General features: G+C 48.9%; 1 protein-coding gene and 1 long non-coding RNA gene across 9 annotated transcripts in view; one reads left to right on the top strand and one right to left on the bottom strand.

Moving 5' to 3' along the window:
- Positions 1-3,987, bottom strand: part of BCL11A (BCL11 transcription factor A) — a 73,464-nt gene extending 69,477 nt beyond the window's left edge. For 4 of the 8 annotated variants that reach the window (XM_075147773.1, XM_075147768.1, XM_075147771.1 and 1 more), the window contains exon 1: positions 3,487-3,987. In XM_075147773.1, coding sequence (XP_075003874.1) covers positions 3,487-3,541 — 55 coding nt within the window. In that variant the 5' untranslated portion in view covers positions 3,542-3,987. Of the gene's footprint in view, positions 1-584; positions 644-2,236; positions 3,194-3,486 lie in introns of those variants that run through there. The other 4 variants (XM_075147764.1, XM_075147770.1, XM_075147763.1 and 1 more) reach the window with 2 other exon arrangements.
- Positions 717-20,323, top strand: LOC142081155 (uncharacterized). The gene is made up of 4 exons (XR_012673260.1): positions 717-826; positions 18,768-18,843; positions 18,949-19,050; positions 19,645-20,323. It is a non-coding gene; the product is annotated as an uncharacterized LOC142081155 (long non-coding RNA).
- The last annotated feature ends 5,501 nt before the right edge of the window (positions 20,324-25,824 follow it).

Raw genomic sequence — 25,824 nt, 5'->3', positions numbered from 1 at the left:
ACCCTCCGCAGCAAAAGACACAAAATAACCCGTATTCCCCTTACAACTGGCTTAGCGAGGAGCTCTGCATAATCATTACTCAATTATAATGTTTTCCCGCGGCCTGATTTCTTTCTGACGCTGTCAGTATTATTTAGCAGTGGAAGGTAACCCGCTGCTTTGACACCAGACAGTTAAAAGTAGCGCTAAACAAAAATAGACTTTGCTAAAGTCTGTACCGACTGGGCTGATTTACAATCAAAACCAGGAAATGAAGTGGTAATTCAGAGGTTGCTGATTACACCTCCACATTTCACCTAATTAATTTTATAGGAGGCAAAGTTCTTGAAAATAACAAGATGATCAAATGTACAGATATAAAACCTGTAACCTCAACATTTTCTATGCTCTTAACGTAAATTATTGCTAATTAACAAGAATTATATACTAATGTACGAAATACGGCTGGCACTGTGTTCACTGCAAAACGTTTGGCTCCTGATGGGAGGCAGAGCCAGCAAAAATATGTTTTTCTTATTACTGCTACTTTTAAAACAAAATATAAAATATCGGGTTTACAAAGAAAACACCAAAATACAATTCACCTGGTCTTGCCACTGATTTGCAGGATGCGTCTTTTAATTCTGGGGCAATCAAAATTCCCTGCCTGGGTCCCTAATCATCCGTCCCTATTTTTCATGCAAATTGCCTTTCCACCAACATGTCTTTTCAGCTTCCCCCCTTCGCCCTCCTACTCCCCCCTTCTTCCCCGTTCCCAGTCACCAAAACAACCGCACCGTCTCTCCGGCAAAAGCGGGATGGATTTTGGAGTGTCGGGAGAAAGGAGGTACCGGGGGTGATGGAGGGGGGGGGGATACCACGGCACGGTGCGGGGAAATGCCCCGCATCCGCGCTGCCGGGGCATTTCCCCGCACCGTACCGTGGGAAGGATGGAGAAGGGCTGTTTAATCCGAAGTTTGCGTCCTGGGATCGTGCGGTGCGAGGATGGGGGGGACTTGGGGGTACAATGGGAACCGCCAACACGTTCTGGGGAAGGGGGGGGGAAACGAGCGAGCATCACCCGCTGCCTCCCGGAGCAAGCAAAACTCCGCGCAAAATTAAGAACAAAGAAGAAGAAGAAGAAGGGGGGGGAGAGATGGAGGGGAGGGAGCTGGGCGCCCTCCCCCTCCCGCCGGCCGGGAGGCAGCGGAGGAGCCGGCCAGGTTCAAGTTCGCGGGGCTGGGCCGGTTGTTTGATCTCGCTGTGCCTCCTAGCGACCGAAACGGGCAGGCGGCCCGCCCGCCGCCTCCGCCGCCCCGGCTCCGCCACGGCATCCCCCCGGCTCTCCGCTCCCCCAGCCCGGCCTCCCTTCCCCCCCCCACGCCCCAACCTCCATCTCCCGGCCCACACCCCCGCCCTCTCCCTCTCGCCGGAGGGAGGCCCCCCCCCCCCCCGGGCCCGTCCCAGCCGCCGCTCCCGCCCCACACGTGCGGAAACTCCGCGCCGGCCCGCGGGTATCTCGGCGAAAAGGAGCCGCGGGGATCCCGCCCGGCTCCGCTGCCACCGGGGGCGACTCGGAGCGCCCCCCCTTCCCATCGCCGGCATCCCCTTTCCCTACACCCCACTCCCGGGCATCCCGGCGCGGGGAAAGAACCCCCCGTACCCCAGTTCGGGAGGGGGGTCGCACCCCCATAAGCGTGCCATTGATGCTGCAACCCCCACCCCAACGCAGCGCCGCGCAATTCAAAGCAAAAAAAAAAAACGAGAAGTGGCGGGGAAAGAGGGAAAAAACGACAGGGGGGCGGGGGACCGACACCCCCCCCCCGGGTTTTAGGGAAAACTTTGGGCAGGGCAGAGCCCCCGGCCGGCCCTGCCCGCAGCGCAGCGGCTGCCTGCAAAGAGCCGGCGTTTCGCTCAGGGGCTCCATGTGCGAACCGGGCTGGAAATGTCTGTGCAGCCGTGGGGGAGAGAAATCGCAGCATAAAGTTTTTGTTGGGTTTGGGGTTGTTGGGGTTTTTTTTGCGAAGGGAAGAGAGAGCCGGGGATCGTTGGCAGGAAGAAATCGCCCTGGGTTTTCTGCCATCCCTGGGAGGGAACAAAACCCGGGGGAAAGAGAAGGAAAGAAAGAAAGAAAAAAGGGGGAAAAAAAAGGAGCGAGGAGAAGCATGCAGCATTTCCCCTTCCCCCCCAGCTCACCCCGAAGAAAAGGGGATTTTTTTTTTTTTCTCCTTTCCTTCCCACCCCCCTCGCCCCAAACCTTTCCAGCTCGAGTTGCCTTTTGTTGTGCAAAGAGCGCTCCCGCTTATCTTGCATCTAGCCCTGGTGTGTGTGGTGGCGGCTGGAGGGAGGGAGCCGGAGAGTTTTTGTTGCGAACGGTGCGGTGGGGTTCGGGGTTTGTTTTTTCTCTCCCGGGGAGAGCGGATTTGGTTTGGGGTTGAAATGCGGCGGCGAGAAAAGGGCCGTTCGCGGGTGTGAGGGTGCGAGTGTGTGCGAGCGCGCGTGTGTGTGTGTGTGCGTGTGTGTGTGCTCAGCCCGGGCTCGCTCTCGCCTGTGTTTGTTGGCAGGAGGCTCCCCGCACACGCGGTGCTTGTAAACATTCAGACACGAGATTTTTCCCAATCAAAATCCACTTCCACTTTTTTTTTTTTTTTGAAAATCTTCCAAAAAATAGTAAGCGAGCGGGAGAAGGCGAAGCGAGGGCGAGGAGGGAAATCCCTCCCGGCGCGGCGCGGCTCGGCTCGGCTCCCTCGCCGCCCGGTGCCGCCCCCCGCCCCAGCCCGAGCCGGAGCGGCGGCGGGGCGGGCGCGGGGCGAGGTCGGGGCGGCGGAGCCCCGCACGGCGGGGAGCGCGGGTCGGCGGGACGGCCACCCCGCACCCCGCGGCGGAAACAAAAGGGAGGCGGCCCGGCCCGGCTCGGCTCGGCTCTCCCCCCCCGAGAGGGTGCCGCGGGGCGGGCGAGGCGAAGGGGCGAGCCCGCCGGCAGCGGAGGGGCTCCGGCCGCCGGACTTTCCCCCCGCTCCGCTCGCCCGCAGCTCCCGCCCGGCCGGCCACGGTGTCCGGCGTCCAGCCCGCCGCTCCCGCAGGAATTTCTTTACACTTTCGGCCGGCTCTGCCCCCGGCAGCCCCGCACCTAGCCCGCGCGGGGCGGCTCGCCGCCTCTCCCGGCTCCGGGGCGAGAGCCGCCGCTCTTGCCGCCAAAGAGCGGGGAAAGCGGGAGGCGAGCGGAGCGGGGAGAAGGGAGCGGAGCGGGGGCAGAGGGAGTGCGCGCTGGCGGGCGGGGGGCAAGGAGAGAAAGAGCAGAAAAGTGATCAAGGTGATTAAATGGGAGAGGAAGAAATTAACCGGAATGCTGGTAATCCCGAGCCGGCGTTGAGTTCATTTTTTCCCCGACTCCCTCACTCGCTCTCACTTTTTCTTTTTTTTTTTTCCCCTCCCCCTGCTCTCGCTCAAATTAAAAATTAAATCCGTGAAGGGGAAATTAAATAAATTGCTCTCCGGGTTACTTACGTGAAAATTCCCGTTTGCTTAAGTGCTGGGGTTTGCCTTGCTTGCGGCGCGACATGGTGGGTTGGTGGCTTCGGTGGCTTGTGAGTCGCTCGGTTCACATCGGGAGAGACGGGTTAGAGAGGAAGGAGACTCCAGAGAAAATATCTTCATCAATGTCTTTTGACATCCAAAATAAATTAGAAATAATACAAAGATGGCGCAGGGAAGATGAATTGTGGGATAGCAGTCATGGCTTTTTTTTTTTTTTGTGCAAGGAAAAAAAAAGAGAGAGAGAGGGAGAGGGAGAGAGAGGGAGAGAGAGAAGGAGAGAGAGAGAGAGATGAAAAAAATGGCAAAAGCCCCCCTGAGCTGCAAGTTCAAGTGCGGACGTGACGTCCCTGCGAACTTGAACGTCAGGAGCCTGGATGGACAGAGACATACAAAACATGGGCAGGGCAAGCCGGGGAGAGGGGAGGAGGGAAGGCGAAGGCAACACCAATGGACACTCATCAGGGGCTGGACATGAAAAAGAGAGCAGGACAAGCCAATGGACAGTGATCGCAGGGGGGAGAGGGGAGGGGGCGCGGCGGGAGGGGGTGCACCGGCCGCCCGGCGCACGCTGCCGAATGGAGCCGGGGGGCCGGGGGCGGAGGGGGCGGCGGCCGGACTCGCGAGTGGCCGCGGTGGAGCGGGTGCAGGAGGGGAGCCGGGAGAGGGGCGAGGGGGGGAAATTAAACACGCACACGCGGAGAAAGAAGGGAGGAAAGAGGGAGGAGGGAGAAAGCGAGCAGGGAGGCAGGCAGCGGCAGCACACGCACGCACACCCCCGCTGGAAAAGCAAATACATCAATGAAGCAAAAGACGGGCAGAGAGGGCTGCGGGGCAGGCTAGCCTCGGGATGTGCCGAGGAGGTGGGAGAGCTGGGGGAAGCCAGGTAGGACCGGAGACCACCCAAAAAGCAGGGGGGGGCCATCCGGCTCTCGGCTTCCCCACTCGCGCCCCCCCCCTCCTCGAAGCCGCGGAGTCCCCTCCTCCCGGGAGCTGCGGCCCGTCCCCGGGGGACGGCGGCGGCCCCGCGGGGAGCTGGGGGGCGGCGGGGGCTCGGCCCGGCCCGCGGGAAACTTCGGCGGGGAGCGGCGGGCCTCGCCCCGCCGCCGAGCCGGGCTCCTTGCCCCGGGGCGGGCCGGGGGAGAAGCGAGCGGAGTTTCGCGAGCGAGGAGGCGGCAGGCACGGGAGGAGAAGCCAGAGGAGCGGGGCGGGGGGGAGAGGAGGGCGGCGGGACCTCGCAGCTTTCCCCGCGGGCTTCTCTCGCCCGCCAGCCCAGAGCCCCCCTCCCCCGGCGGCGCTCCGAGCCCTGCCCGCAGCGACCGTCTCTTAACGAAAGCGAAACGCGGGGCTGCCGGCGGCGCGGGCAGCGGGCTGGCACCGGGGAGGGGAGAGCCGGGGCGGCGGTGGCACCGAGAAGTGGCTGGAGTTGGGAGGATGCGGCAGCGGCGGCTGCAACTTCACCGAAAACACGGGGAGAGACGCAGACAGTGCCGGCACGGGGAGGGCTCAGGTTGCGGTAGAAATAGGCTCCGGAGGCGAACGGGTGTTTGGAGCAAAGTGCGGCGGCGAAAGGAGTGCGAGGGGGCGATAACCGTGCCCGGGACGGAGGCGGAGAGACCGAGCGCCGGACGGAGGCAGAGCCGCGGTCGCCCGGACGCCGCCTGGGGAACCGAGAGAGCGGGCGGGGGTCGGGGCTCGGCAGCCGGGCGGCGGGGACCTGTTGGCGAGGCGAGCCGGCGGGAGCTGTCAGAGGCCGGGGCGAACGGCTCCGGCGTGGGACGGTTTCAGCTTCCCGCCAGCAGCTCCCCCCACCCCGCCCGCGGCTCCGCCCGCCGCCGGGCTTTCCGCCGCCGGTCAGCCCCGCCGCTCGGCTCCTGCCCGCGGAGACGGGGGCGAGCCCAGCTCTGCCCGTCGCCTCAGCACCGGGGGATGCACCCCGTGGCTGCTGGGGGGGTGTGGAAAGGGAACGCCCGTCCTGCGTGACTTTGCGGGGGGACCCGGCCGCAGGTGACAATAGCCGGCTGCTCCTGGCGTTTGGGCTCACCCTTGAGGGCTGGCTGCCGCATCCAGGCGTACATACGTTCCCGGGCGAAACGTATATAAACAGGCACGTGCGCGCACGGGAGAGAGAGAGATCTATATGGGATTTGATTTATATATAATAGCACATATAAAGCTTTTCAAGGTGGCTGCAATGTAAAAAGTAATGACTTTATTACCCCTGAAAGGTTCTGTGGTTGACAGTTAACAGTCCTCTGAATTACAATTCATTACGCAGTTGTGCGCTCGCTGAAGCCAACCTGCATCAGAATACCTATCTGTGGTTATTCCCAATAAATAACAGGCAACGTTTCATTGATTTTCTTTAAAAAAATCATAGCAAATTAAGCACTTAGTTACAACTAAATCTGTTTTATTATCGTACCGTGTTTGAGATTCCAGAGGTGACTTCCCAGACCGCCTCTTAAAACCTACAGTCAGGAGCTAATTTTACAGATGCTTTCATGAATGGCAGCGAGGATGTTCCTACCATTAGCATGCCCTTAATTCCAGCACCGTAAAATGCCTCGAATTAAATGGAAACTCGCTGCCTTAAAAACAGTATTTCATCCTGGCTGGATAATTATTAATATTAGCATTTGATCGCAATAGTGCTGTGCTCCCCCCGTCCCCCCCCCCCCCAGCGCTTCGCATTGTCATGTGATTGGAGGGAGATAACAAACCTCAAGAAAGAAAAGGAGTCAGAAGACATTTTTAACACGGCGTAACCGCAGATTAATAATGCAGGTGGGTTTGTATTTTATTGTATTTTTAGGGGAAGGGAACGAGTCTGTTTAACGAGCAGTCGTGGACACAAAGTAACTATATTTACAATCCTTGATGTGGCTTTCGGTGGGTAATAAATTATGACAATATTAAAATTATTTTCTGGCAGCCCAGTTAACTGCGTTGGGGACCGTAAAGCCCTTACTGATTCCATTTATGCCTTGTAATTACGGTCCACGGGTTCTCTCTAAACCCTTTGGTGTATATTGTGTGTAAACTTTTAACTAATAGACCTTTTTTGAATGGAGGGACTTTTCTCAGTACTTCCTGCAGTATATATTCTGTCTCTGATCTCTGTATTTAATGGCCAAGTCCTGGTTTATGCTTTATAATGTGTTGACAAGTTTTCTAACAGACTTTCTGAAATAATGCACATATATTCACGTCGGTTAGAAACTCCACAGTATTTTTAGAGTCGAGTAGATCTATATCCTAATGCACTGAGAGGGAGTGTAAATCATAGAGGATTTCATAGCCCTTTCAGTAGTTTTCTGTATGAAGTATGAGCAGCGTGGCCTCCAGACGTAACCTTTTAGAAAAAAAGACAGTGCTTTTATTTTATGGTGTAAAGTGCTTTTAGCTTCAGGGCTCTGAACGTGAATGTGGTCAACAAACAGCTCTTGCGAGGGAGTTTGCTACAGCCTCAGCCCCAGCGCCGGGGCGCTGCCTTCGTGATGGGGAGGGTGCCGGGGCCACCTCCGGCCGCAGGACCGGGCTAATCCCCCCCCCCCCCCCCGAGCTACGTTAACCCCAGAAACGCCGCCCCGTTGCAGCCCGCCCCGTGCTGGGGGGGGGCTCCGCGCCCCGCTGCCCCCGAGCCTCGCCGGGCTGAGCGCCGCCCCCCGCCGGGTGTCCCCCCGCCCCCGGCCCAGACACCCCGGGGAAAGGGGGGGGGTTGGATGGCCCCCGGCGCTGCCAGAGAGGCTGGCGATCGCGGGATCAGCCCCACGGGGACCGTCCCCGGCTTGTCCGCGGGGGTGAGCGGCCTCCGAGCTCGCCCCGGCACCGGTGGCCAAGGCAGGGCCAGACCGGGGGCGAGAGGACTTCCGGAGAGCCGTGGAAGCAAGGGCAATGCACCCCGCCGTCGTCCCACTGCACCCCGTGCCCTGCTCCTCCTGCATCGTCCCCTCTGCTCCCAGCGCAACCACCACCACAGCACCTCTCCGACACACAGAGCATCTGTAGCCTCGTCTGTACCTATTACACAGCGGTGTCAATTTGTTGGGTTACACTAATGAAGCTAGTGAACATGGCAGGTAAAAGCACAGTTAGAAATGCTCAAATACTGACTGCTAAAACCTAGAAATGCTGGTAGATTAGAAGGGCAGGCGGAAACAAACCCAGGCCAGCACTGAAAGACAGCCCAGTGATCAAACTCTTGAGGATTCACGCAAACTTGTGTGTCACCTTCTGCTCCTCTGCAACCTTTCTTTGCCTGAGCCGCGGAGGATGCCCCGCCATCCTGCTGCAGCGGTTTGAGCTGCTGTCACCCTCAGCCATCTTATCAGCTGCTCTTTGGCTACGGACTCCCAGCCCCAGAGCAAAGTCAGCCGGAGGAAGCGTGGCCCCACATCTCCGCTATGTGTGGGCAAACTCCGAGCTACGCGCTGAAACCAGGGCCGCGGTGGTTTTCAGGCTGCCTCCGAGGGGAAGCCAACCACGGAGAAGGGTCTGCCTCATTAGCTGAGTGGCCGTCCCGCCTCAATCTCTCTCATGCGAACCAGAGCCCTGAGACACCGGGTAATGCCCTGGGGCAGCTGAGGGCAGAGGTGGGCACCCATCCCACCCTGCCGTCCCGGGGCAGGGGCAGTAACCTGCAGCAGCAGGGCAGAGTGCCCAGGTGAGAGCATTGACACTGTAAAAATTAGTTTAACGTTTAAATCTGCCAAAATGTGTCTGTCCCTTTTCTCACACCTCAGGTCTCTGCCTGAGAAATAGTGTGATCCTCCCTCCACTCAAGCATGTGAGATCCTTAGAGGTTGCTGTAGAAAGGGACATAAAACTGCCTAAAATTGAGAAGCAGCGTGGCCTTCCTCCATCTCGCAGGCAGGCAACGCGGTCCCCCCGCACAGGATTGGGACCCGAAGGCGCACAGGAGCGTGACACAGTTCATACCGCGTACTGCTGTCCCTGCCTATCTGCTAATTTAGTGACAGACTTGGCAGTGGGTGAGTTCAGCAACTTTGGTGGGCAAATGTTCCTGCTTCGAAGTTCCAACTGTCATTCATTCAGAGCAGGAATCTCACTTGCCAACTCGGTACAGAACATTAGGACCAAATACAAATTCCAAAATTCTGCCAGTTCTCTGGCGCTGGGCTGCATTATATAACGGCAGATCGCACGGGGTGCTTTCCGACACCGTCTTGATAGTCTCAATCAGGCGGAGGCAACGTGGGTGGAACTCTTATCATGCCAGGCTGACTCCCCGTGAATGAGCAGAGGACTTGCACGTTCTAGAAATAGTACGTGCATTAGTATTCCCGCATGAGAAACTTGGGCACGCTGCTTTTCTTTTTCTTTTTTTTTTTTTTCCCTTCCCTTTTTAATAAAGGCTCAAAATAAACTTCGATTCTGCAAGCGCTTACTAGCAAGCACAGCGCGCACAGCAGCGAGTCCATGCAGGATCGCAAACATCTGAGCGCCAGGTGACAGAAAGATTTCGTTATCGGCTTGCCCTAGGGAGGACCCAGAATAAAACCCTGAACTTGGGGAGACAGCAAGGTCTGGGATTTCAGCCTGCCTCTGCTTGCACAGCACCTAGCACGATGGAGCCCTGAACCTTGACTGGACTTTCTGGGGATGACTATAAAATAAATGACACAAAGTGCTCAGGAAACAGACTTTCAAATGGCAAAAACCCTCCTTTGAAGCGTACAGTTTTGCTTGTGCATGGCAGGCAGACGAAGGCACTAGTAAGTGCCCTTAAAATCTCATTTTTAATCAAATGTTTGATTTCAGCCAAACTGGTTTTAGTTTGTACTGCTCTAGTACTTGCTTAGCTATTTGTTATTTTGTATGTTTAATATTTATATATCTTTTTATGAGTAAACATGTAACATGCCCCTGACAGTTTCTATCCTAGGTTTCAAGCCAACTTGATTTAAACTATGTGCATTTAAAACCTCCCAGAACTTGACCTATAATGCAAATCCATACAGTCTTAATTATAGCAGCACCAGCAGCCACCGCACAAGCAAAATAGTGGAGCTTTCGTTACTAAAGAGGCACAGTAGTTAAGGTCTGTCAGCGCTCCTGTTACAACCCCCATCTTGAAAAGGTTATAACTTGGGCTGTGTAAATTTGATTGAGCTGAAACTTGGGACTCAAACTGTCAGTCCATATAGGGAATTATCTTATGAATAATTGGCTAACCCATTGCTTGATTCACAGACCTTTATAAAACGATTTTTAATGGGTTTTAATGTTTTTTTCTTTTACTGACATCTAGGGTATGAATTTGGTACTTCTAGCTCTTCTAAAGCTCCACACTTGAACAGCGTATATATAGGTACCCAAGTTAAAGTTACAGCTAACCCAGAGGAGTTCACGGGGCATACATGCCACACTTACCCAGCTGTGTGTACCCATACACTGATAAGAGACGGTGAACAAGAAATGGCGCTTAAATCTATCTCAAAAGAGAGTCCTAAACGTGTAAGATAAAGAGAACATAAATGCCTCAAAACAGGAGGGAGCTAAAGCTCATAAAACGTGTCTGCTTTGTACATCAGCTGCATAGCGATACGCTGCCAGCCGTACATCTTTCAGGCCCCTTTATACCATCCATTGTGCTGGGAAGGGAAGGCGCTCATTGAACCCGCAACCCAAAATACAGCTCTGGCATGTTACAGTACAGTGTAAAGGCCAACTCAATTACCTATAGATGCATCAAGGATAGCTGGGGACAGGAAAACATGTGGCAGAGCGTTGGTCACTTTGTTATCTTTGCTAATAGTTTCTCAGAATCTTTTCATCTTCTTGGGCTTTATCTTCCCCCCAAATATGTGGAAGTGAGTTCCACATGTGCATTGTCATCACTTTGAAAGGGATGAGCCGTTCGACTTTGAACATTGAGCATAAACTTAAATATCACTTTGTGTTACAAAGGATTTTACTGAGAATTGCTCTCCATAACACTTTTCACTAGTTTTAAACTTCTCAGAGGTGGTTTTTATCACCTCAAATCACACTAAGCCGGAGCATGCATGATTGGTTAAGATGCGGACTTGGAATTTTCTTTGACCCTAACAGAAAACGATGACAAGCCCAGGGCTAGAAATATGAGCCACAGGCCATGTACAAACAGAGAGAGACCCCACGAAGCTTCCGTGCCCACCTCACTGAACTGTTACAGAGCACCGTGCTGCACGCCTGAACTCACGAGCAGCATCTCCATCGGTTTCAGGAAGAGTTTTGACCAAGCCAGGCTGCAGCATCGGGCTTCTCTCACTGCAGGGTTATTGTGTGCAAGTCATTCTGAAACAAAGCGCTGTGAGAAGCCAGGCTCTCCTCAGCAAGACGTTCCACACATCCAAACTCCCCATTCATCAGGGCTACTCTGTTTGGCCTCACAGAAACTGATGATGGCACACGCACGGAGAAGTCGGTCCTTTTGAGTCACTGCTGAGATCCCAAGTCATTTACCTAAGCAGGTCACTGTCTTCAACCCTACGAGCAGTAGGAAGACAAGTCATTGACACGAACATCTTTTTTGATTCGTTTTCTGACATCAGCTGCTAAGTTTGGGGAGATGCCCAGCTAGCACAAGGTAAAGAATTACAGCCAATTCAGGCCACGGGGAGAGAGCACCCACCAGCACTGAGGCAGCTGAACTCAGAAATGATGAGCAAGCTGCACGGGTAGGAAAAGCTAAGCCAGGCTCTCAGCCCTGCAGTGGCAAACTCTTGGCGAGGTTCAAACCAGGAACAAACAGCATGTAACGCGAGGTTTAAAATAGCAGCATGTCCAACAACAGCACGCTCACACTTCACCTCCAAAGTATCTGTTCATCAGTGAAGAAGGACAGGAGAGCTGGACAGACTTGGTCTGAGCCTGACCAAATAAAATATGTGCGGTGACTACTGATCTTTTAGCACAGCAGTTGTTTATGAACAAGATCATAAGGAGAAGCTTTTCACACTTCTGTGCGAGATTAACTCCAAGAGGCTCAAACTCTCCCTATGAGGAAATCTGGAAAGCCCCACTCTGGATGTGGCAGGCGGGAAAAGGAAGAATCGCAAATATTTTGTCTTTTGTCTTGAAGAATAAATCCAACTATACCTCAAATCAATTAAAAAAAAAAGTAGAATAACAAAAATAATTCACTAATCTGAGAAACCCAATATCAGCAATCAAAAAGAAGTTATTTCCATTGAGAAATTAGTTTTCCTACACAGGATGAGGGAAGATTTAGTTGTTTTCTTGTATGCTGCTGAACACAGTCCCTTCTTCTTCCTAGCCTGGTTGGCATGAGGGACAATAGAGAAGGACAGTGCAATAAAAAAGGATTTTCCTCCTCTAACCCTGCTCGATATATCCCCTACCAGAGGAATCTACTTGGCCTTGGGTAATGCTGAATTCCTAAGCACATATTTATCTTTGGGCACATCAGCTGTACTTACATGCTTAAAGTAAGCATGTACTCGAGCATGCTGTTAGATTGGCGCCTTAACATCTTTTGTAAATAACTTCTATTACATTGCTTTTTAGAGCTTCAACTTTTAGTCGCTTAGAATGCATTGAACTGAAATTTAACATACACAATCATCATTCTTTATATTCGTTTTATATTACTATTTCAGACGACATTTAGGTTTCACTTTTAGCTTTAGCAAAGAAGAAATGCACATGCTTTGCAGAACATGACATAGTTTGTGTGAGGGTCTAGATGGAAAAGAATTAACTGTTGAGATAGCAGAGATCTGTTTCTGCATTTAAAAATAAGGACAGCTTTACTGTGGATTTTCTTCTTTGCCATATTTATTCCGTGCAAAAATTCAGCTTAATTGTTAGAATGCTTACAATAATATTTTAATGCAACTCTCTGCAGTCAGAAGAATATATTATTATATAGCCCAAAGCTGCACGGAAAGATGCAGTGCTGAGAGGTAGCGGGAGTGGTGGTGAATAACCTGTGATAAGAGCCCACTGCTTTGAGCAGTTTGGATAGTTTTGCCACCATTTGTTATTGTCAGCACATATAATTTTTACAGTACAGTATGAATTCTGACTGCAGTGAAAAGAATGCCTTCTACCACCAGTATGAATAAGATTTCACTCAATTAAAATAACATGCAAGTGTATTGTATAGTATTACATAGAAAGCTGATGTGCATTAAGTATGAATGCTGGGGTTGGGGGGAGTTATTGTACTAATGCTATTGTTCAGTGAGCAACTATTCCCCAGCATTTAAAAAAAAAAAAAAGCAAGGGAAATTAAATACAGAAATCAGAAATACGTACAATGTTTGATATTACCATACTGAAATTAATGCATTCACAATTTAGACTTTAATTTGCCTTATCGTATTACGTTTCACAGCATCTGAGTGCCTAGAGAAATAGATGTAAACACATGGAAAGAGATCCATAGACTATCCATGCCGAAATATACCACCCTCAGACGTTACGGTGATAGGCGCTATAGATAAACGCAGGGTAAATACAGGCCATATCATAGCACCAGTCTTTAAGTGCTATTCCCCACCAGCAGCAGGGAGAAGCTTGGTCCAGATGTGGCTGGAGCGATGTGGTCCACTGCGATCCCCCCCCCCCGAACAGCTCTGAGGTGAGCTACAGACCTCCCGGCACCCTGGTTCATGCTACCCAGAACCGAAAGCATCTGAATGTATAGGGGTGTATAGGGACGCAGCCACGGCAGTTCCTACAAGGAAGGCCAAAAGTGTCTCAGAGCCAAGGTGTATCTTAGACAGCCGTTCCACTTGGAGCCAATAAAAATGAAACTATTCTCTATTGAGACCTAATTAGCTTTTATATTCAAAGCCGTACTGCGCATTTGTACATTGCTTATGAGTGGGACTAAAAAATATATGTACCATGACACTATACTTTTAAAGCATCTATTGAATGCTTTTCCCATTCTCCAAGGATTGCCTTCCTCCTTAGACATATACGTTCGGCGAATATGACGAGGCTAATTATTTTTCCCCTGAAATAATCAGCGCTTGTCTCTAGCAGTTTGCACAGAAGCGCGGACCTCGCATCGTCAGCCTTGGAACTTAAAAAAAACCCCACAACTACCTTCAAATCCTAAGACAAAAACCCATTTGGTAAACAAATTTCCTGCCACGGGCTTTCCAAGGCTTACTCTTCTATCAGAGCCCCTGTGCACGTACGAGCCTTTTTGCCTTTTTTTTAGAGGGGGTTATATATTTTTCTGTTACCTTTCCTGCCTGTAAAGCAATCACGGAGAACGGCGGGAGGCACCATAAATATGCAAATTGCTGCCAGATAACTGGTTTCGCTGGTTCCGCCTTGGGAAGCGGCATCGCCGCCGCGGGGTGGGGGGGGATCCGCGGGGCCCGGCCACCCCTCTGCGCCCCAGCCCCCCCCGTCTGCAGCTCAGCCTCCCCGGGGCCCCCAGACCCGGGCTCAGCAAGGGGAACAGTGGCAAGGAAAGCGCTCCTTTGGGTCCCACTAATTCTCTAACTCCTGCCTGCCTTCACGCCCGCTCACACGGCCTTTTTGTGTGCGTTTGCGGGCTTTTCCACTTTTTAATTTCTTTGGCAAGGGGTATTGGGAGTCCTCTTCGTTCGCCCCGAGAAGCACTGGCAGTTTGATACCGCCTCTCTCTAATTACAAGGTCAAGATTTTTGTGCCTCCATCAGCTCACCTGAGAGGTGCTCCTGCGGTGTCGCAGACCTGCGCAGGAAAATCTGGGGACACTCACCTGTGGATCTGTAGGCTGAAATACCTGCTAAGGCCCTCTCTTTTCTAACTCGGCATTTAAGGAATTAAAAGGAACCACTGGTTTCCAAATTAAAATGAAAGTATAATTCTCAGGTAAACGTTTGCAAAAGTACATGAGACCATTTTAAAAATCACAAAGAGAAACAGTGATCTTAGTGGATTCTGGGTTTGCTCCACTGGTAAATTCAAAGCAGCGTTGCTTATTACACCAACACTTCGCAGGGCATTCGTCAAAACCATGGACTGAGCATTTGGGTATTTAAAAAACCCCACCAAAGTAAACAATACAGCTAATTTATAAGCGTTCAGATGTACAGTAACTAACACAAATATTCCTATCAGTATGGTGGTGGCCCCATGTAACGCAATAAGATACAATTCAGACCTGTGACGGTCTATTGAATACGTAATACGCATTTTTAAAATTGCCTGGAAACGTATTTATACGGTAAAATCTAACGGTTCAGGTGGAGCTTTTACTCTTGATCAAATAATAAAAATTGTTAGAGACCACTCTGTCATCTCATTGCTTACCAGCCTCCACGAGAACTGTTTTACGTTCCCATTTAAATACGACAGGAGAGCAAGAAGGAAAACATAAACCACAGAAGACTTACTACAGGCATTAACTTTTAAGCCAGAAAAGCAAGAGAGCTGAGAAAGCAAGCGGGGCAATTGTCTTCGTCACCCTGCACCCATCGAGGTTTCCTACAGCTGAAGCCTCCGGAAGGCAGCTCACATTAGGGCCAGGTTGCACTCACCAAGCCCCAGGGGCTGACTGGGGCGAGGTGTCGCTGTTCTGCCTCCCAAATCCCTTCTTTCTGTGGATTTAGCTCTGCCAGGGAAGGGGACTAGCGTGGACAGACAGAGGCTGTGGACAGATGGGACTCCCTGTGGGACGGAGCGGGTGGCGATGGCCTTGTCTGCGGAGAAGGGATCTGAAGTGCAGACTAGTGATAGTAATGGTGATTACTATTAAAGCGCAGAGCTTTTCATTACTGAAAACTTCAAATAACTCTCCTGAACTATATTTGAGACATTCTTTTTTCATGTTAACTCCAGGTTTGATTGCTGGAAAAGGTTGACTGCTAGAAAAGGAAAACCAGTGCAGTGCACAGCGGTGGGGAATCGAAGCCCTTCTTTACCAGAACCCCTGCCATATACGTACTGTCACTCACCTTCCAGACACTCAGTACAACCATTCAATCTATTGAATCAAGAGACTGTTTGATCTTATCTGCATCTGTGAGCTGACTGTCAACCTGCTTAGGCTGCATATTAAATCATCTATAGTAGCTGTATCAAGCTGGGATGATCTGTTAATTCTAAATTTATTAACCCTTGGAGTGCAGTCATCATGTTTAATCTAGTGTAGCCAGCATTTATTTTACAAGACTAAATCCTTCTTTAAGATATGGCTGTGCTGTAGGTTAAAGAATCAGTAATGTGGAGGAGATGGTAACTTGGAAGAGCCCACTTTGATCTCTGAAAGCCAGCTGACAGCATCACTGCTGCAAACACGTATGTGTGCGCTTGCGTCACGCGCCTGTGTCCAGTGTGTGGGGTGTGTGCACACATGTACGCGCCTAATAACATCTCCTCACAGAGTTTTGCCTGAGATGAGAAAGAAAAAGAGAGGCCTTGAACAATGCCTGAGCCCTGTGCCTCCACGAGGACTTAAAATCAAAAATCAAAGTGACGGCATGCCACCGCAACGCCAAGTCGAGGGTGGCTGCAGGCGGAGTCCTGCGAGGACCCACCAACAAACCTCTCCTCCAAGTCGACTCCCAATTCTTGGTCCGTAGCTGCCGTCCAAATCAGTTAACAAACATCCTCAGAGCACCAAGGACCACGGTCGCTGCAGGACTCGCAAGAAGTCAAGTGCTGCTATCTGCATACGTACAAATATACCCCCACGCAGACACATATATGTATACAAATAATTTTATACAGATACGTACACACGCATCAATATGTTAATCTGTTCATTACACACACACATCTCTCCCTACCCCTCTCTCCTGTTATCTATTATCCTTGCACATCGCCGATGGTATCAACATATTCACAGCTTTTATTTCAGTCGCAAACTGCTAGGCATGCTTCCTTTTTTGGTAATCACGTGCCCAGTATCTCTCTAATGTAGCCTAATAACAATTTTAGCATTCAGATGAAGCGATTTCATTCTGTGACTGCCTTTTCTATTAGATTTGATTCTGAGAAGCCCCAGTGGGTGCCTCCGAGGCAGAGATCTATCTGTGAGGCTGCAACCGATTCAATAGCAGCCTGAGCTAACCTTGACCTTTCCCTAGACCCTGCTCCATCTGGTGCCAGCCTGGTCCCCCCCTTCTCCTCCTCCTTGCTTCACAGTCAGCATTGATCAAGGCGGAATCGAGCGTCTCTCTCCCTCCAAGGGCTGGGCAGTCGTGGAAAGGACAGCACATTTCAATATATGGAAATGATCGAGCCTCTTATGCAATCATAAATCTACATAGAGCCTCGTGATTCGATATTTCATTCACCTCCAAAGATTCTCCCCCTCCCTCCCCCCCAGCAGGGATTTATAAACTATAAGACAACGGCTTTCCCCAGCACCTGGAAATTACAAAGCTTGCTGTTTATTGGGAATGAACGCCTGGCGATTTCCTCCGATTTACCTTGCATTTTATTTATTTATTTCCAACTCACTCGGTTGTTTTCCTGCGCGTTTAGGTTATTTTTAGGTTTTTTTTTTTTTTACGGCGGCTCCCCCCCCACCCCGTTTCGGCGTTGGCAGCGGCCCCGGTGGGGGCTGTTTCGATGCCGCTGTTGCTTTAGTCCCCACTTCGGGGCGGGCTCCGCGGGGCGGCTGGCAGCGCGCCCCGGGCCCCTCGGCAGCGGCTCCCGCCGCCCCTCGCCCCGCTCCGCAGCGGGCGGGGGCCGGGGCCGCTCGGCCGCGTTTCGATAGCTGGAAACGAGCAGAGGCTCCTGCAATAAATCAGCGCTCGCCACTTTGTCATCTTCCTAGTTCTGCTTCATTTTCTTCTCCTCCTCCTCCCCGCTCCCCCAGCCCCCCCTCCGTGGAAGCCCCCCCGGCCCGGGGAGGGGGGGGGGCCAGGCGCCCCCAGCCCACGGCAGCGCTCCGGGCCCCCCCCCCGCCTCCCTCCGGAGCAGAGAGCTGGAGCAGAAGGAATGCTGCCGAGGTATTCCTGCTCGCTCCCGGGTGCGAACTAAATTCTTAATAACAGCCAGCGTGGATTTCATTGCAGAGATGTACTCCGTGCTCCGATATCCTCGCGTGCTCCCCCGCTGCCGGGACGTTTACAAGCAATAATTTCCTTTTTTCTTCCTAAGAATTCTGACAGAACCACATTTTTTCATCGCGTACCAGCCTTGAGATTATATAACAGATTATGTAAAATTATAATGATAAGATAAGATATGCAGACTCTTAATTATTATATAGAGTTTCCTGCATATCTATAGCTAGGCACACAGCACATATGTTAGGAGTCAGTTCTGCAGTATTTGCAAAGCCAACACTTCTGGCTGTAGACGCGGCATAGAAAAGGAACGGATGGATGTTTGACAGCACATACGTATAAGACAGATATATTACTTAATAGGAAAAGGTATCTGGAAATGTATTTCCCTCTGTTTTGAGGAATTTGTTTTGCTTTATCTCCGCGGGTAGTAAAAAATAATAGGAAGAAACTGTGAATTACATTGAAAAAATAGATATATTCAATTTGTCAGTTTAATATTGCACTTCCTTTCTGCAATGCTACAAAGATTTAAAACATTTCCAAAACTTTCAGCTCTAATCTGTGTCTCGGGTTTGTTTGGAGGACCTGCCACCACATGCCAGCTAAAAATGAGTGTCAATTAATAATAAAAACCACTCTTCCTGATTTCTGCACTCAAATAATTTAACAGGTTTTGATAAAACCACTGATGCAATCGTGAGAATTTTCCAATGCATGCAGTATTAACAGTTTTCTTTCTAAAGCACCAAAACTTCCCAAAATAGAACTGCTGAATATTTCTTTGCTTTTCCCAATGTCTGTCTACACATATTATTATACACTTAAAATATAAAGAATATTCAGCTCCTTAAAAAGCGTGGTTTGTTCTACCAGGAACATAGCTGGTGGAAACAATCTCAAACCTAGGCAGTTAAAGTAAGTACGCTGTATTATTTGTGGCCTCTAAAATTAGAAATAATTTGAAACAAGAAGTAGGAGAGTTTTTAGCTTGTGTTTTTCACCACGTGAGAAGTAACCGGAAAACATTCGCCCTTGTAATGCAACAGGATTCATAAACTCTTCGCTTTCTCAGCTACCTGAGCAATCATGTAACCTCTGCAGAAGTACCTAAGCGTGGCTTGTTGTTGAAAAGCATATTGTACTTATTAGTAAAATGTGAAATAGCTTAAAAAACAATTTGAGCTATGAATTGCCATCTGCTCAATGGGGGGAAACAGAAAGTAACTGAATATATTTTCTCACCTTTTTTTATAGTAACATAAACAACGCTCCAGAACGCTATAAACTTCTAGCTGTACGAGAGACGCTTGTACAGTTCATCACACTTCAGGTCAGGACTTTGTCCACATTGTTAAATGCTGTTTCTTTTAATTATCTCCAAATGCCCCAAAGCATTTTTTTCCCCTATTAAACAAGATGTCTTTTTTAATTTCAGGGATTAAAAGTTTGATTCTGTTTCCCACACCACACTCTGGAAACTGTCCCTGATAGAGAGCTAGCCTGAGATCTGTGCGTGCCTTCAGACGTCAAAATAGGGGTAAAGCAGCGTATACAACTTGTTCTGGTTCTCTGCCTGGGAGGGGAAGAGGGAAGGGGTTATGTTACCCAGCTTTTATGTAGCACTTTGCATTGCTAGTGTCCATCGCAAGAGAAATTCGTCTTTGTCCTCTCTCTGCCCCTGCCCCATTTTTGCAGAGAAAAAACAAGGAACCGAGGACTGCTTCCTCTGGTATCGAGCTTTGCCAATGCCGAAAGCACATTCCTCCAGTGCCTGCAAACTCGGTGACCTCCCCGAGTGCTGCGGGGGCAAGGCTCTGAAATCAGCTCGGAGCGCAGGGAGGCCTCTGCCCGTCCCAGGAGAAAGGCCCCACGGCAGGGCAGTGCCGGTCCCAGTCTACCCCGGGAGCAGGACTCCCTACCAGTGCTTAGGGAAACCATCCGTACTAGCAGCTGCCACTGCCCGAGACTCGGCTCACCACACAAACACTACAACAGAAAGAAAAAAATAACGTATCTTTTTTTTTTTTTTAAACTCTACTCAGCTGGAGTTATTTCATTGCTGTCCTTCACCTTTATACACCTGGGAATCCAGACTTTTTTTAACCTGTTTATTCCTTTTCTTGCCTAACAGCAGCTCAGCTAACCTGCCCCAAACACTCTGCTCCTATCAGCGATGGATCGGAGGGGAGAACATTTCTGGAGCACAGGGAGCCATTCAAACCAAATGGCCGGATTCAGGCACGTGGAGGACATGAACTGGAAGATCTTGACTTGGAGCGAGTTTCGCAAGGAACACGAGGACGGGAGGAGCTGTGAATTGTCACAGTTCCATCCCACAAGACAAGCACATGTTAGACGGTAGTTCTGCAATGCAGAAATTGTCTTCATCTGCCTAATGCCTTCTCCTCCCCAAAAGGCTGACTGCTCAAAAGCACCGCTTAAAAATAACAACAATACACGGAGCAGCTTTTCTGCTCCCTTGGAACTTGGCAGGAGTATAAATACACAGTAAGGGAAGGGAAGAATCGAAAACTTAACAATAGGAAAGGGAAATACAATAGCATAAAAGTGGCTTGCACCCCTTTAATTTCCACCAATGCCCCTAGCAGGGCTGGGCACAGCAAACCTCGAGATTTACATGCACAGCATGTGAGCTCATTGCAATAGCTGTATCATAGCGCACGCCTAGGTGTTCTACACCTCACATACAGATCACCCCGTCGTATTAAGATTCAAATCACCTGTCCTTTGTCGCTAATAAAAATGAAATATATTAGGGGAAGTTTGAATACAGTGGCTTGACAGAGCATGTCATGTCTTGCACATGAAAAAATGCTACGAGTACATGATCAAAAAGTAGCTGCCTGTTTTTGTGGCATAAGATTTTTCTGTTTCAAAGGGCAAAACGCGAGCCTGAACCCTTAAACTAACTCCTATGACCCCTAAGAGTGCAGCATGAGGCCAATCCATACAGCAGAACTCCCTGCTACACTGAGAAAAACATGTATTTTTATGAGACCCAGATTTTTTTTGTTTTCCTTTTCGAGTGTGCAGAATGTAAACAAAGCACAAGAAGCAGTGCTGTATTTTGAGTGGTCCTTCCCTGATGAAGAAGCTGCCACAGCAGACCACCACCCTACGGTAGAAGTTGCCAATATTGTCATATTAAGCATTTGTCAGTGCTTCCATTCTAAAGCCTCTAACTTAAGAGGCTTATTCTTGGCTATTCAAATAACTCCAGGCTGAGTTAGGCTGGGGGAAGGTAGTTTTATTTTATATCGCAGGTGGGAAATCACCTATCTTCTATCTAGTTGTTTATTTATTTTTAACTAGGTAAAGGTAGGAACAAAGAAGGTTTTGTTGGTTTTAAAGGCTTGCGTGCGTGTTCTTGTGTCGTGGAAATGATAGACTCTCTTCCAGGTCATGGATCCACAGCATAAACCCAAGGACTTCAGAGCTTTTGTAAGGAAATAATTTTAATATCTGACCGATTTACTTAAGCTATGTTTGTCACAGATAAGCGACAGCCTTGTTTGATGGCACATATCAAATCCGGGTGCAGTCTAACTCCCAGAACACTGGCGCGCAGCGCCTCCAATGCCACGCTCACCATACAGTCCCCACATCCCTTGAGACACCCGCGGGAGGTCTGGAGGGGCTGTTTTGCTACAGCAGGAAAGCATTTCAGCTTTTCTGCTAGTGGTGGCTAAGGCCTAGACCCTACACTAAGGCTTTCTGGAAAACTGTGTCAGCCAGGTAGATAAGCACATCTCCTGAGAGCTGACAGAACCAGCAGCTTTTTCAGCCTGTCCTGAGCTTGCTTTTTCAGGAAAGCGAGAAGCCAGCCAGACTTTGGGATGGAAAGTGTGTACGACAGTGCCTCTGTGTTACAAAGCAGTCCACAATAGACATCTGATAAGCAGTATGCCACTCTGAGATGCAAACAAAGCGCAGGGACTATCATTAAGGAACCACGCACAACAGGTATTTTGTTCTGCCTGAATGGCTACAGTATTGACACAAGGACGGACATTGCCAGCTCCTCGCCCGTGCTCAATCTCTGTTGGAAACTGCGCCCCTCCCCTAATTGAAGGGATAGAACCGATTCCAAAAGGAGTATTACAGCTCTAGGTGCTGGAGTCAGAAACATTTGTAGAGCCTGTTTGGTGTGGATTCATGCAGACAGCAACTGCTCCAAAAATGGCATCCGCTTCTAGGAAAGCAGATGCTTTAAGAAGTTGCCAAGAGCCTGATCCTAAGTAGCCTCTGGGAAAAGCCCCATGGAGGTGTGTCAAATATGATGTTTCCAAATCTACCACCTCAGCAGGTGGTCCTGATGTTGGTTTCTTTGAAGAGGCACAGACTCTGGGGTGCCCTCTTCTTCCCGAGATCAGGCTGGTGGCAGAGGGAGACAGAGGAGGAAAACTTAATGTGCCACTGCTTCTGCCATACCTGTTCTGTAGATAGTGTGAGGACTTTGTTCCTAGTACTGTCCATCTGGCACCGTTCCTGAGTAATAAAAGCTCACCCGCAAAGTATTTTAAAGCAAACAGTTGGTGCAACGAATACCTTAATACTCTTGTAGCTAGACAACAATGCCACAAATAGTAATTACTCTAAACATACCCAAGTTCACCTACCAGCTCCTTCGGCCAGCGGAAGACAGGACCCCGCAGAGGCTGTGTGTTCATCTCACAGGGGGGTGATTTCTTGTGTCACTCCCCAGAGATTCCCCGTGGCTAATGCAAGCACACCAGCACACTTTCCAAAAGAAGAGGTGTTCCAGCAACCCTTGAACCTAGCGAAAATGTGAGCTGGCCACCAGCGCTGTCTCTTAGAAAGTAAGTGGAAGTGCGTGCATGGGGGTGTGTGCACTCACACGTGTGTGCATGGGGGTGTGAGGTTAGGCATCAAGTATTCTAACAAAAATAGGGTTCTACACTGTACCACTTTCCTAAATCTTTTTGTGATCTCTGCACAGATTCTTTCCCCACCTTTATCTAATTTAAAAAAGCAAGGCCACTGAAACAGCCTCAAGAGCCAAATACTATCTCTGATTCATCAGCACACATCATGCACGGAGCAATAGCTGATTTCGTAAGATACCTGGAAAAAAAAAAAGAAGTCTTTATCATTTAAGATCAGAATTTGTTTACCAGGGTGTTATTTAAACTGACGAATACAGGCAGAAATCTGAAAAGCTGACTTAAAATTACTTTGTTATGATCCGTATTATTGTTCTTGCCGTTCTCTCTTTTTAGGTGACTTTACAGTAGGCAGGCTCTAGACAACACAGGACAAGATACTCTGTGTAGAGTTGCATCCTGAGCTCCGAATTCCTTGATTTGGTTTTTGTTGGTTCAAAAACAGATCCCCTTTTTTTACTTTTGAAACTGTCTGTTTACTGCCTGAACGTAAAATAATTACTGAAACCAGGTGTATATAAGCATTGTACGTAAGGAAGACTTAACAAAACCTCAGAGAGAAAGAGCACTGTGTGGAGCCTTTTTTGTTTGTTTCTTTTAGCATAGTACATTCAATTATTTCACACCATTTTATATGATTTCACCATTAATAATAATACCCTCTACCTAAAATGAAAGCAGTATCAATTTATAACCTTCTAGTCCAAATCATACAGGTAAAAAATAGCACTCTTAATTTTAAAAAGAGTAAGTATATCTTCCACTAAACTTACAGGTCTTTTTTCATGAAAGCAAGTGCTATTTACTATCTGTGGCTATTTCAGTGAGCTAAATATTTATTGAAAGCTCAAAGCACTCACTGGCCTCATTTTCTCTAGTTGTTGCATTCAGATTAATAAACCCATTTCCTACTTAAAATGAAAAGAGAATTCAGAAATGTTTAGCACGAAGTGAAAAAAGCAGCAAGAAAATGACTAACAGACACCAGCACATTGCATATTTATTTTGTCCTGTCAATTATTTTTAAAGAATTCCCTGCTTATGGAGAAAGATTTTAAAAAGACCTTGACTATCAAATAAAGATGTCCACAAACACCAGTTTCTTCATTTTTCCTCATTTTGGAGAAAGCGAATACTGTAAGCGTGGCTTTTTTTTTTCCTTTTACTTATTTTATTATACTTTTGCCAGTGCTGGAAAAAAAAAAAAAATCATGTTTCAAGGGTCATAGAATAAACCTGCACAAAGAGTTTATGACACTACAGTGACGCACTTATGAAGCTGAATACTCATCAGCACTTGCAACATTAGGAAATGGCGAATATCGGATGTTCTTCACAACACTTCAAAGCAGCAGCTGAATGTAAACTTCCATAGGTACCAGCTACTCCAGGGGCGGCAGCAGCTCCAAGTAAACACTTTCGGAGGCCTAGACCTGGAGGTAATTTCAATGTGTTTGTAGCCAGTCATGAACACACAATCACCTATTGAAAGTGTCTGGCTTCGAGTACAGACAGATGGAGAGCACAGAGGTTAGTACAGCCAGGCCTCGGACTGACCTTTGCAGAGAGAATTAAATCAGTCTGACCTTATTGTGAAGCCTAAATTATATCCATAGACCCCCAAATAATGCATCTTTAATACATCACTGCCCTCTTTTTATCAGCCTCCTTACCTCGAGGGTATCTTGTTTGCTAACTACTGATGTTAAATTGCAGCTATTTATGCTTACATTTGTGACCTTGGTGGACATGTTGTCACATTTTTCATGAACACTTGAAAAAATAGGGAAATATTTATATAGAGAGAATATATAAAACTAAGGTCTTGTTTCACTTAGGCATAAAATAAACATGAATAGGAAAAGAAACCTACTTCAATTGGAGGGCACTGTAGTCATTGTATGAGTCTAACACAATAGTCATTGTATAATTCTGAGCTTCAATATCATCCATAACCTATCATCTGGACAGCCTGGAAAACAGAACAGTGCCGCGTAACAGGATTTCCAATGTCTTAGAAATACCTTTTCTTCTCAGATATTTTTAATATTTCAGGATTTTTTAATTCAAAATAGTACTAAGAACAGAGTAACCCCCGTGACACCTGTCAGTTTTGGTAATACAGACCTCTGGACAGAAACAATACCGAGTCTACAGGCTGGGATCTCAACTGGAAACTAGCTCAGTTCAGACTAGGAAGCGTTTAATTGGCACTTCTGTTGACTGTAACAGCAGAGGAGCCCAGTGGAAGTTCAGGGGAACTGCACCCCTTCCCACCGGCTAAAAGGCCGCGTTTTGTGGTTTTCTGTTGTACCTTAACCCGAACAAAAGGTGCTTGGAAAAAGAGATCTTAGTCCAGGATGTTGCTTTCCAAGTACCTTTATTCTAAGGTGCATTGAGTTGCTTTTTGGCTTCTGTTAATCAAAATAAAACTTTGATTTAAACTACAGAAAGGAATGAGGTTTTGTTCCTCTGCAGTTAGTTTGGGATTTTGGCTCTGCCACCATCTCTCTTTGTAATCTTGGGCAAGTCACCGAGGCCCACAACAAGGAATCCTTTGGGAATCTCGATATGGAAAGCTGTAACTCCACAGGCTGGCCAAGTCCACCATCCACAGGCACCACATCACTTCTGGGAACACCGTTCCCAGCAGCGGTGAGCTATTAGGGTGGCTCACCCATCTTGTGGAATCACACCTGTCCACACAAGAGATGCTTCCACCCCAGGTTTGGCACTGCCACCTCGCTGACCTCATTCAGCTCTCTAAGCCAACAACAAAAAAAAAACATTTGCTACCTTTTGCCGAGACAGTTTTCTGCTGGTTTAGCAAGCTGTATCGAGCAAGTGAAGGGAGAGGTGAGCACCAGAAGCAGCACACAAGAGCACACAGCTGCAGGGCGGAGAAGAGAGCAAACCAGTGCAGTACTGATTTAAATCAGCTACAGAACCACACCATTAGATTAAACTGCTGATGAAGGTTAAGTTTGGTCTAACACTTGGCACTGAAGCAGCTGAAGTGCTGGAACACGATACTTTCTCCCAGCTTTGCTCTGCAAGAGGAGCAGACAGAACAGTAATTCCTTAAACTGAGAAAAGCCCAAACGATCAGAACTCTGCTATTTGCATCGCTAAAGAGCTGCCTCCATTGTAGGGTGGCCTACAATGATAACACTCCTCAGATATATTGTTAAGAGTAGCATTTATATGGTAAAATAAAAATTAATATTTTACCTCTTCCCTGTCAGATTAAACAGTTTATAACAGTTTATTTTCAAAATAGATGCAACATGGTGAGCTCCATCCCAAACTGCGCACTACTAACTCTTCAAGAAGCTCATTCCTTACCCCAGAAACAAGCTTTGGGATCAAGTCAGCCACTCGGCATC

The sequence above is a fragment of the Calonectris borealis genome, chromosome 3 (assembly GCF_964195595.1).
Source record: "Calonectris borealis chromosome 3, bCalBor7.hap1.2, whole genome shotgun sequence".
Classification (NCBI taxonomy): Eukaryota; Metazoa; Chordata; class Aves; order Procellariiformes; family Procellariidae; genus Calonectris; species Calonectris borealis.
This window is presented reverse-complemented; position numbering and strand designations above follow the sequence as displayed.